General features: G+C 44.5%; 1 protein-coding gene across 1 annotated transcript in view; it reads left to right on the top strand.

Annotated features, from left to right (window-relative positions):
• The first annotated feature begins 11,028 nt into the window (after positions 1-11,028).
• Positions 11,029-12,086, top strand: part of slc7a5 (solute carrier family 7 member 5) — a 2,179-nt gene continuing 1,121 nt past the window's right edge. Inside the window, 2 exon segments of the mRNA XM_072664183.1 lie at positions 11,029-11,466; positions 11,468-11,792. Of these exon segments, the coding sequence (XP_072520284.1) occupies positions 11,203-11,466; positions 11,468-11,792 (589 nt within the window). The 5' untranslated portion in view covers positions 11,029-11,202.

Raw genomic sequence — 12,086 nt, 5'->3', positions numbered from 1 at the left:
AATATTAGTAATAATATATTTACTATGCTGAACAAATAAATATTTATTCAAAACAAATATATATAAACAAATGTATCGCTTTGTTTTTAATTATAACAGTAATTTTATTTTACGTATATATACAAAATATAGTAGAATTTCTTTCTTTATTTTTTATAAATATTTATTTGTTCAGTACAGTTAATGGTATACAATTAGTAAAATATATATTTACTAGACTGAACAAATAAATATTTATATATAAATAATAATTATTATTTATTTTCTTATTAGAAATAAACATTTATTTGTTAAGTATTATAAATATTTAGCTCAGATTCTCAAACCCTGGCCAAACTTAGACTTAAAAAACTAGGCTTGATCACTGACCAAGATCCCAGCTCTTGATTAGTGTTTAATTGCGTGTAGTTTTGTTTGATAACGAGCACAGTAATACTGTACCTGATATCCGGATCAGAAGTCTGGTATCGTAACAACCCTGCTGCAGATATTTGAACACTTACAGTAGCTCAAGTAAACACTCTAACTTCTGTACCACCTGACTCTATATTACTGATATCACCTTATATCCTTCTGGTGTTTCCAATATTGTGTCTACCCGTCTCTGCTTTATGTCAGTAGTGTATACTGTGTACGTTTCATTTAGCAGCTGTATGAGCAGCCAGTGGCCGTATGATCTAGTATTAACCCTTTAGGCTTAAAACGCACACTAGATCAGTTCCTGGTTCAGAGCAGACGCTGTGCAGTCTGGCACCACGGTGCCCTCGCTGTCTGGAACGGCTTCATCTATGCATTTACAAGAATCCCTTCACCCTGGCCTGGAACAGCAGGCGTTTTTCCATGTTGGTTTTTTACTGGTACTGTAGCTTCCAGCAAGCACAGGTTAGAATGGGACCTCTCCTTTTCCAGCAGTAGAGGGCGCTAGAGCCCACAGTGTTACAGTGGGACCACAGCGGCAACTGCGTTTGAGTCTAGTTCAATAGTTCTTGCTGATAAAACGCTGAAGAAGACACTGCAGGTTGGAGAAGTACGGCTATTCTTAAAGGAACGGTTCACCAAAAAAATCCTATTTAATCAGGTTCTCTCTAAACCCACACACACTTAATCAGATGTCTGAAATTTGGGTTTTGATGATATTCTTAATTCTGAAATCAAATTCTTAATTTCTTTAAAAAATCCTTAAATTCCTTCTTAAAACCTAATTACACTTTTTTTGTTTAGTTTTTTTATCCCACATATTTAAGATTTGTTTAGTTTATGTAAATTTTATGTTTGGACTTTTCTCAAGATTAAACGTGTAAGGAATATGAGGCCTGTTTTATTTATACATTTGTCAGATATGTCCCCTTTTTCACCCAGTTAGGTACAGCCAATTAACCCACCTATTTGTAGCGCCCCCTAGCCCAAGCACAATGCTCCCGACACTAGGGTGAGGGTAAGGACTTAACGCACGCCTCCTCCGATACATGTTGTGAGGTCAGCCTCCGCCTCTTTTCTAACTGTCGCTGACACACTGATAGGAAAGTGCCCGGCCCACAGCTCCACCACTCCAGCTAACACGCTGACGCCTGATGAGGGGAGAGAGCGCCATCTACCCAGTTGGAAAGAGAGCACGGTTAATTGTGCGTTCTCTGACTCCGGCTGCTGATGGCAAGGTGGCATAGCCCAGGGCCATAGTGGTAGTGCATGAGACCGCTAAGCCACTCAGAGTCCGAGGCCTATCGTTCTTCTGCTTTTTTTTTTTTATTTTTTTTTTTTTATAATCATTTTTTTAACATAGAAATTTATTCTTAAACTCCACTGCTGCCTTTTCTTCTTTTTTTTATTTTTTTTTTATACACATTTATGTATTTTTTTCCTCCCATTCTTGCCCAGTTTTGTCCTGCCAATTAACCCCCTGGCACTAATTGTGACCCCTAGGCTATACTGGTAGTACATGAGACTGCTGAGCCAGTCCAAGGCCGTCACACGACGAGGAACAAACAGTATCTTTTTTTTTTTTTAATTATTATATATTTTTTTTATTTTATTATTATAAAAAATACCTGTTCATTTATGGATTAAATTTTTTTTTGGTAAAATAAATATTAAGAGATAAAAGAAAAGTCTTAAGAAGAGTTCATCTTAACTCTGTATCTGTGAATAACCTCTTTCTTAAGACACAGTAACAGAAATTTAGGCCTGGGGGTCCCAGACCTTTGCAGACCCCTGTATTCCATCAATACCCAACCCAAAGAAGAAGCTCAGCTTCAGACACTGAACTTGTCTTGGCTGATTGACTGTGTGTGTGTGTGTGTGTGTGTGTGTGTGTGTGTGTGTGTGTGTGTGTGTGTGTGTGTGTGTGTGTGTGTTGGGGGAAGGTAATGTGATTACAGTGAATATGAGTAAAATATTACTATAGTGTAGTGAAAGGTATTTGTGTGTGTGTGTGTGTGTGTGTGTGTGTGTGTGTGTGTGTGTGTGTGTGTGTTTGCATTTATAAAAGACTGGGAACAAAAGCAGTGTGAGAATCAGGGGAAGCGCTGTGTGTTTTGAGGGAAGTGGGCCGGGCCGCTCGCTCCGAGATGAATAAGTTTCAGAGGACAGTGGGAATGTGAGGTGGGAGTGTATATTTTGGGGGGGCCTTCGCTGCGCGAGAGGCCTCAGCCTGGAACAAAGGGTCTCCCTCAGAGTGTCCGCGCTGATCTCAGGCCAGCTTTTACGGCTGTTGATTTTCATAACCAGGCAGAAGACTCTGGTCCTAGATTGGCGCTCCTGCACTGGCTGTTCTTTGTGAGCGCAGGCCTCTGGGGTTTGGCGCCCATCTTTTCAGAAGCAGCGATTGGACGTCCAGCTCTTTGTGGCTGGATGGCCGTTTCTGTACGCAACACCCCCCCCACACACACACCCCCGCCCCCCCTGCGGTGGCCTCTAGCGTGAATGGGCCACCTGGCTGCTGAGACTGAGCAGTACTAACCAGACTGGAAGGGCTGGATTAGAGCTCTCCAAACACGGGGTGCAGAGAGTCCCCCTCCTGCCTCATACGGTCGCCCACTGTCCATCTCCAGTGGGATGCAGAGCGAGCCGGGAATAGTGTTCGCTAATAGTAGGAAGGAGTGCTTCACAGCTAACTACACAAACCTCATCAGCTGAGACGTGTTTGGTGTCTGAAGTCGTTTCTAATTGCCACCTTTCCTTTAAAAAAAAAAATATAAATAATCACAGAAATGGTGCAAATCAACAGTTTACACTGAACTCAATTTAAACACAATCCTTTCATTTAATAAAAAATTAATTAACTATTAACCAACCCAAAAAAAGTAATAAACCACAATAATTTTAATAATTATTACACATGACCAACCTAAAAATGTAATAAATGCCCTAATAGATATTCTAATTATTATTACATTATTGGCAAAAGTGGTTTTACATTGACACTCAAGGTGTATTACACCTAGTATTACATAATTAGGTTTTATAATTTTTTTTCCTGAGTAAATACACAACTTATTATCATTTCTGAGTGTTTTTCTATTATTGGGAAATTCTAACAATATTGCGCTACATAGATCACGTGTAGCTCCACCGTATCTTTTCAAACCGCAGCTTAAACAACACCGCTGGAGCTCAACACGCTTGCAGGAGAACACTAACTGCTAATTCTGTCACATTAGCTAACAGACCCCACGCCGTGGAGGGAGCTCGGAGAAAGGCTTCCTGATTACGTATGGCTGTGGCATCACATCTGCAAGCTTTTGATGATGGGCTAAAAAGGTCCCGCATAAACGAAACAAGCAAATTTCTATCTAAAAAAGTCTATCAGCTCGAATCCGTTTAACCTCTTCGAACAGCAAACCTTAGCGAACGTCCAACACCGATGCCTGGACTGCTAGTGGTGATGATATGATGATACTGGGGGTAATTGTGTATTTTGGTGAGCCGTTGCTTTAAGGCTGAGTTTAGGCTGTTTACACCTGGCATCAGCTTTCCTTCATTTCCTTTCTACTGATTGGATCACTGTTTGATTGAATTTGCACATAGAAAAAGCCAAACACGCCCCCAGAATGGCACCCAGGTTAAATGGGAAACAGAAAGACATCTGACTCAGCAGTTCGGACGATTCGTCGGCCCTTGGAAACAGTGTCTTCTGATCCCTGGCAGCAAACATTGGGAGGAACAGGTGAAAAACCATCACCTGATTTTTTTATTTTTTATTTTTTAATTTTTTTAACATGGGACCAGACCTTACTGGTCATACTGGGGACTTTAGTTCAGTAAACCGTGTGAATGGAAACCAGTAAAAGTGCATCCAGATAAAATCCAGCTAATGCGAGGTGTAAACCAAGAGTCTAAAAATCAGCTTTCTTCAGCGTTCTACTCCATTTAGACATCTTCAGCAACTCCAAGCGAACCTTCGTCAGTTCCACACTTCCATTCTTTACTCCTATACAGCCTTGTGCAAAAGTTTTGGCACCCCTGGTCAGATTGCATGTGTTTATGAGCCGCGTCCTCTACAGATCTGCACTTCTGCACATTTACTTCTGAAGCATAACTACTGTTTATTTGAGTAATTGAACATATGTACACATACATACACGTAATTGTACATATTTAACATCAAAGGTGGCGTGCAAAAGTGATGGTACGTTAAATATGTTACGTTTTCCCAATTTATATCCCATTAAATTCTGATATTTAATAGGAATTGTGTCTAAAATGTGCAGAAATGTTCACTTACTAGCACTTAGGACATCAACAAAATGCTCGCCATCACGTCGTTTGACCAGGGGTGTCGCTGTACCTTAGTGTCCATGTAGTTACTGTACAATAACACCTGATGGTTTAGATGTTAAGGAACATAAGAGATCAAAGAAGCTGTATCTAATATTTGTTGCTTGTTGAGAGACTGTTCTGTGATTTTGTTGGGAAGCATATTCACTATATGGACAAAAGTATTTGGACACCTCCACCCTGTTCCACCTACTGGAGCGTTTATGACGTCCCATTCTAAACCCATAAGCATTATTAATAAGGAGCTGGTCCCCCTTTGCTCTAAGCTCTACCAGCAGCAGCAGCAGGTCTGGAGCTCTGCTGCAGTTACTGAGTCAGTTGGAGGCTTTTCTGCACTCTGCTCTGAGCTCAGCACTCTGCCCTGACCCCGCTCTGTAACTTTACGTGGTCTGACAGACACTCGGTGGCTGAGCTGCTCTCTGTGAGCTGTTCCTCCTAAACTCTTCCACTGTTCAATAATAACACCACTCACAGCTGATGGAGGAAGATCTAGGAGGGAGGAAATTTCACCAGCTGACTTGTTGTTGTTGGTGCAGCGGTGTCTCTTATTACATACAGAACCACGCTGGAGTTCAGTGAGCTCTTCAGAACCTCCCGTTATCTCACTGATGTGTGGAAGAAAGGCAGACTGCAGGACTAGGGGCTGGATTTTATGTGCCTGAATTCATGGATTAAGAGGTGTGTCCCAATATTTTTGTCCATATTGTGTATGTGTGGGTATTTCATGTTTTTTCTGTTGTTTTCTCTGTTTCTCAGCCACTTCATTGTTTTAGATTGAATGTAAATGAATGAATCACACTTTGCCTATTTTTCTAATATTCAATATCATTTCCATATGCAGAACGACTCTATCTGCCAGAACTGCCTGTTTTAATATAGACTAATCACGCACAATCTTTTCGGAAGGATGTTTGATTCTTGTATTTGGTGTGGAAGGTTGTATTTGGGTGGTGTTTCCCAGGAGACTGTTTGTGTAATATAGTGAATGTATGAATTGTTTGTTTTTGCTGTTGGGCGTCCACGGCCCGGTTCCCTGTGGACCTGAACTGGACGAGCGGGCGTTCCCCGAGGTTTCTGGATCTTTCCGGAGGCTCGCTCTCAGCATGCAGTGTTGTAGCAGGTGCTGGTCTGAGCTGGTCTGGTTTGGTCTAGGCCCGGCCCGGGCCTGCTGCACTGGTGGCCTATCAGGTGCTCTTTCTTCTGGCTGTGTCAGCGGGGAGAGCATCTATGAAAACACAGGCCAGACGTCTACATTACAACTGCCCATTCATGCTGTCCACAACATTGTGAGGTTTCTTTGATGTAAAGGATTAAATAAAACAAAATATAAACAACTTGACCGACGATTCTGGGTCATGTGTTTCCAGAACCTGAAAGCCTAAGACTGTGACAGTGTTAGTTACTCTTAAAGGCTTCAGGAGTAATATTGATTTATGCTTAATTACATGCCTTAGTTGGGATTGATGGGTTTGGAGTGAGCGGCTCGGTTCTAGATAACCCTTAACCAGACGTCTGAAGCTCTAATAAAAGCTCCATCACAGAAGGAGGTTCTTCCACCTAATGGTAATGAAGACACTGCCTGATGCCTGAGGCACGGTTCTACCAGACCTTTGGTTCAAAACAACTTGGTGGAGATGACCCCTGACACCAAGGTTGGTGTTATCTAGAACATCAGTATAATTCATATGATTCATTTCATTTAACTTATATTGAAATCGAGCTTAGGAAATGTGTTGGAGAAGATGTAAACTGATTAGCCATTACATTAAAACCCCTGCTTGGTGATCGTGATCCGGGTCCAGTGGCTCCTGTGGATCTACATATTAGGCAGCGAGTGAACAGTCAGTTCTCGAAGGTGCAAAAATGGACAAGCATAAGAATCTGAGACGCTTCTGTGAAAAGAACCAACGACTGGGTGAGAACATCTCCAGAACATCAGCAAGCAGGTATTGTGGGGTGTTTCTGGTATGCAGTGGTCAGTACCTACCAAAAGTGGTATATCAGTGACCGGGTCATGGTTGCCCAAGACTCATTAATGCTTATGGAGGTCCCACCCACCCACCCACCTCAAAACTTACAGGACTTGAAGGTCTTGAAGTCTTGTGGAGTCCATGCCTCAATGAGCAATTTAAATTATCTAACCCAGAATTTGGCCAAAGCGGCTGGACACAATGGTCAGTTTCTAGGGAACGGGCTTATGAAAGGTGTGTTGGTGGTACTCAGAAGTGCTTCATTGTTCTTCTACAACGGAGCAATAAAAGGAGAAATTGGGGCAGTTGCAAAAGAGGCCCAGACGGCACCTAAGGGGATGAAAAGGCGTGTGTGTCGAGCCATGGGTGTGTGGGGAGACACAGGAACTTGCTTTGAGTTCTGTCTCAACCTGCTTCAAAAGATTCTGTTGCATGTTTGTTGTGCTTGGCTGAGGGGGGCTACAAAAATGGGATGATTTTATTTTCTTCCAGAATCGCTTCAGTTTCCCATCATTGTGTGAGAGAATGTGATCTTTGACCCTCGCCAAAAAAGCAAACTCTGAAGACTCTGAAGCCTGAAGGCAGGCGGTGAAATTATTAGGTTCCAGATATCCAACCTGGATCGTTTATTTCCTACGAACGTGTCGATTAGAATGTTTCCGTTTTGATTTTGACCACATTTGCATGTTATGTGTGCAAACGTCTCCAGATACCTCCTCGAATCAGGAGGTTAGCTCCTTAAGACAGACCACTTGCTGCCTTAGGCATTCACACACACTCTGCTGCTCTACAGAAAACTTTTGGGATGGGTTGGAGAAGACTAAGCTCTACTAAAAAAATTGAGGTGAGTTGGAGAAGATGAAGCTCTACAGAAAACATTTGGGTTGGAGAAGATGAAGCTCTACAGAAAGCTTTTGGATGAGTTAGAGAAGATGAAGCTTTACAGAAAGCTTTTGGGATGAGTTAGAGAAGATGAAGCTCTACAGAAAACATTTGGGATGAGTTAGAGAAGATGAAGCTCTACAGAAAACATTTGGGATGAGTTGGAGAAGATGAAGCTCTACAGAAAACTTTTGAGATGAGTTGGAGAAGATGAAGCTCTACAGAAAACTTTTGGGATGAGTTGGAGCAGATGAAGCTCTACAGAAAACTTTTGAGATGAGTTGGAGAAGATGAAGCTCTACAGAAAACCTCTAGGATAAGCTGAAGTGCAAATAAAAATCTCCGGATTGTCAGAGAAGATTTAGCTCCACTGAAGACCGTTGGGATGAGTTGAAGAGGATGAAGCTCTACTGAAATCCTCTGGGATGAGTAGAAGCCTTGAAGCTCCTTTGAACACCTTTGAGATGAGTTGGAGTGATGAAGCTCCACCGAACATCTCAGTATGAGTTAAGGAAGCTCTGTTGAACACCTCTGAGATGAGTTGGAGTCTTGAAGGCCTTTACTGTAACCTAATCTTCCTCAACTGGAAAGGATGCAGCTCCAGTGAAGACCTCTGGGATGTGTGCTGTATTAATGCTAACAAGCCTTTGATAACAGGTACTAGATTTTGGATATTCCAGAAGATACTATTGGTAGACTGATTTTGGTACTTGCACTAAAAGCTTGTGAGGAGATACAAAGGGCAGATATGAGCGTTTCAGTTTCCGAATCACTGCACTGACTCTGCAAAGCCGTGAAGGAAACAGCTGTTACTTCGGCAGAATCTGTGGCCTGTATGGAGTCTCGGAAGGCCGGGTCCAGCACGCATCTTCCACACACGCCTAATCTGATCGAGCTGCTCTTCAATAGTCTTCTTTTTGTTACGGGTTATTTTTAAACCAGAAAGAAAAGCTGCTTCGGAGTTCATAAACAGGAACAAGTGACTCAAGGACTCTCCTCAGAACTCCCATCCAGATGTGCTTCCTCTGTGTATTGAGTCTCAGTGGACTACAGTAGCACAGTGTTTGATCGAGACTGGACGGCTGCCATAGTCTATAACAGAAGAGCGTCTACATTAGATTCACACACAGCTTGTCTAGTCCCTGTAGAGAAGTACTGCCAATAGAATAGGACTCTCTGGAGCAGATAAACATACACCTATTATCACCTTGCTGCCTAATAATGCCAGGCATAGGCTTATAGAGGGGTATATATAAATAAAGCCCCCCAGCACTGAGGAGCTGTGGAGCAGTGGAAGAACTGTGCTCTCTGCAATGATGAATGGTGGTGGAGCTCCATCCAGTACTTTTGGGATGAGTTGGGGATGATGATGATGAGGTGGGGTGGTGATTATCATCATTATCCAACATCCTGACCTCACTAATGCTCTTGTTGCTGAATGCAACCAAATCCTCACAGCAATGTTGCTCCAAAATCTAGTAGAAGTCATTCTTCTCTGGACAGTAGAGACAGTTACTCCAATAAAAGCAGTGGAAGGTCTTTTTAATAGCCTTGATTTCAGAAGAAACAACGAACAAGCAGGTGTCCAAATACTTTTGTCCAAAGTGTGCTTTCATTCAGTTCAAAAACATATTATCCATTTTATTAGAAACACTAAGATACACTTACCAACCATAACATTATAAAACCCACCTGTCCCTCTCGTGCCACCAAAACAGACGTGTGAGGTGGGCGGGGCCTCCATGAGCATCAATGACCCTTCTGGTAGGTACTGACCACTGCATACCAGGAGGGAACACCCCACACAAGACCTGCTTCCTGATGTTCTGGAGATGTTCTGATGACCCAATCAGACTGTGATGTTCTAGATAGACGACTGGGTCATCAGAACACACATATAAGTCTACACATATGAACTGGTCAGGGTCATGTGGTTCATAAAACACACACACACACACATATATAAGCAGAAGGTATTCCCCCCTGCGGTCTCAGGAGTGTTTCCTGGAAAACAGATCTCCGCAGATGCGTCCCATTCTCAGGCTGAGGAGCCGCAGCAGGTGGACCTGAGCTGTTTTCTTTAATTTGGAACCAATATCTGTGCGAGCTGGGGGCGGGGGTCTGCTCAGCATCCGCCGAACCCGTTACCTGAACACAGGAAATGAACGGGAAGGTTTTTGTTTTGTTGCAGTAACAGGATCCAGACCCGGCTTTCTACAGACTCTTCAGCACCTCAGCTAAACCACGTCTCCTGCAGGTGAAACATCTAGAGCTGGATATTAACAGTCAAGTGTAGTAGTGTTGATTAGCCTGCTGCTCATGCAGGTCCATCTGGTCGACTAGCACGGGCATGCTGGTCATACTGGTGCACCAACATGGGCATCCTGGTCATGTCAGTCTAATAGCTTGGTTATGCTGGTAATCCTGGTGGACCAGCATTGTCATACTGGTCATGCTGGTCAACCAGCGTTGTCATTTTGGTCATACTGGTGGACCAGCTTGGTCATGCTAGTCAACCACTTTGGTTATGCTGGTCATGTCAGTGCTGGTCAACCAGCTTGGTTATGCTGGTCATCCTGGTAGGCCAGCATGGTCACACTGGTCATGCTGGTAGGCCAGCATTGTCATACCGATCCACCAGATTGGTCATGCTGGGAGACCAGCTTGGTTATGCTGGTCATACTGGTCAACCAGCGTTGTCATTTTGGTCATACTGGTGAACCAGCTTGGTCCTGCTGGTCAACCACTTTGTTTATGCTGGTCATCCTGGTCATGCTGGTAGGCCAGCATTGTCATACCGATCCACCAGATTGGTCATGCTGGTCATGCTAGTCATCTAGCTTGGTCATACTGGTCGTGTTGGTGCACCAGCTTTGTCATCAGTGTTTGGGCCAATAGTTTGGGCCGTCTTGACCCCTCACACGCTGCAGTGGGATGTCCCGGTTACAGCTCGGACTGTATTACACCCCTAAAAGACCAGCATATCCTCGCACGTCCAGCATGTTGAACTCCACTAAACCCAAGAAGGGGGGTCCTGACCGTGCATGTGCTGGCGAGCCCGCTAGAGGGCGACAGAGCGAGACTGCCAAAACCAACAACAAGTAGGGCATTGTGTAGGGGGCGTATTTTTATTCCCACCCGTATTCCGCAATGGAAAGCCCGCCTACTGCACGGTAGGCATGGGTACAGTATGACATTCTACCTTCTGATTGGCTGAGGTCATCGCGACCTGCGTTCTGATTGGCTACTTTAGGAGCAATAGCTACCTTTCAAGCCCTGATTGGGGATAAGTACTTTAAGACACCACCCAATCAAAGCAGGAGGCGGTGGTGCAGCTGGCGGTGCTGGGGGGGGCGTGGCCTGTCGGAATACGGGCGTGATTTGCGCGGAGTGACGCGGAGAGAGGAAAGAGGAAAAGATGCTTAAAGCTTTACTAGACGGAGCTCCAGCGTCCAGACCACGTTTCAGTGACTCACACACCGGATCCCGAGCCGGAGTCGGTTGGTGAACCGAGTCCTCGCTGTTAGAACACGAGAAATACAGAAAAAGAGAGAGAGAGAGAGAGAGATAGAGAGACATGTCAAATCTGAAGAAGAGAAGCCCCGGTGCTTCTTCTGGGGACCGAGACGAGGACAAGCAGGTGACCGAGAAGATGCTTTCCTCCGGCGGTGAGAACGGCAACGCAGGCCGGTCCGAGAGCGGGGCTGCCCGGAGCCCCGGCAGCGATGTGTCCGCGGCGGCGGACGGGGAGGAGACGGTGGTGCTGAAGAGGACCATCACGCTGGTGAACGGCGTGGCCATCATCGTGGGCACCATCATCGGCTCGGGCATCTTCGTCACCCCCCACCGGCGTGGTGAAGGAGGCAGGCTCCGTGGGGCTCTCCCTGGTCGTGTGGGCGCTGTGCGGCTTGTTCTCCACCGTGGGCGCGCTGTGCTACGCCGAGCTGGGCACCACCATCACCAAGTCCGGCGGCGACTACGCCTACATCCTGGACGTGTACGGCTCGCTGCCCGCCTTCCTCAAGCTGTGGATCGAGCTGCTCATCATCAGACCCTCCTCGCAGTACATCGTCGCCTATGTGTTCGCCACCTACCTGCTCAAGCCCATCTTCCCCTCCTGCCCGGTGCCGGAGTCCGGGGCCAAGCTGGTGGCCTGTCTCTGCATCCGTGAGTGCTGGGGGTGCAGGGAGGAGGAGGGTGGGGTGGCCTTTCTAAATTACATTTACTATTATTAATATTATTAATATTATTATTTCATCATTTATTAGTAGTATATTTTACATCCTTCAGAATTAATTGTCATTTTTTTTTAACAATGGTGGTGAATGGAACCAGACGTCTGATAACTTTACTGCCTCCAAAAGCTAGCTTGCATATATTTTTTACTTCAAATGTTTATCAATATGCTGCCTTATGCTTAAGAACATTCGTTTAAAATAGTTATTGACCTTTTTTTTTAAA

Source organism: Salminus brasiliensis, chromosome 19, assembly GCF_030463535.1.
Source record: "Salminus brasiliensis chromosome 19, fSalBra1.hap2, whole genome shotgun sequence".
Taxonomy (NCBI): domain Eukaryota; kingdom Metazoa; phylum Chordata; class Actinopteri; order Characiformes; family Bryconidae; genus Salminus; species Salminus brasiliensis.
The sequence above is the reverse complement of the archived record's forward strand: the minus strand, read 5'-3'. Positions and strand labels throughout refer to the sequence as shown.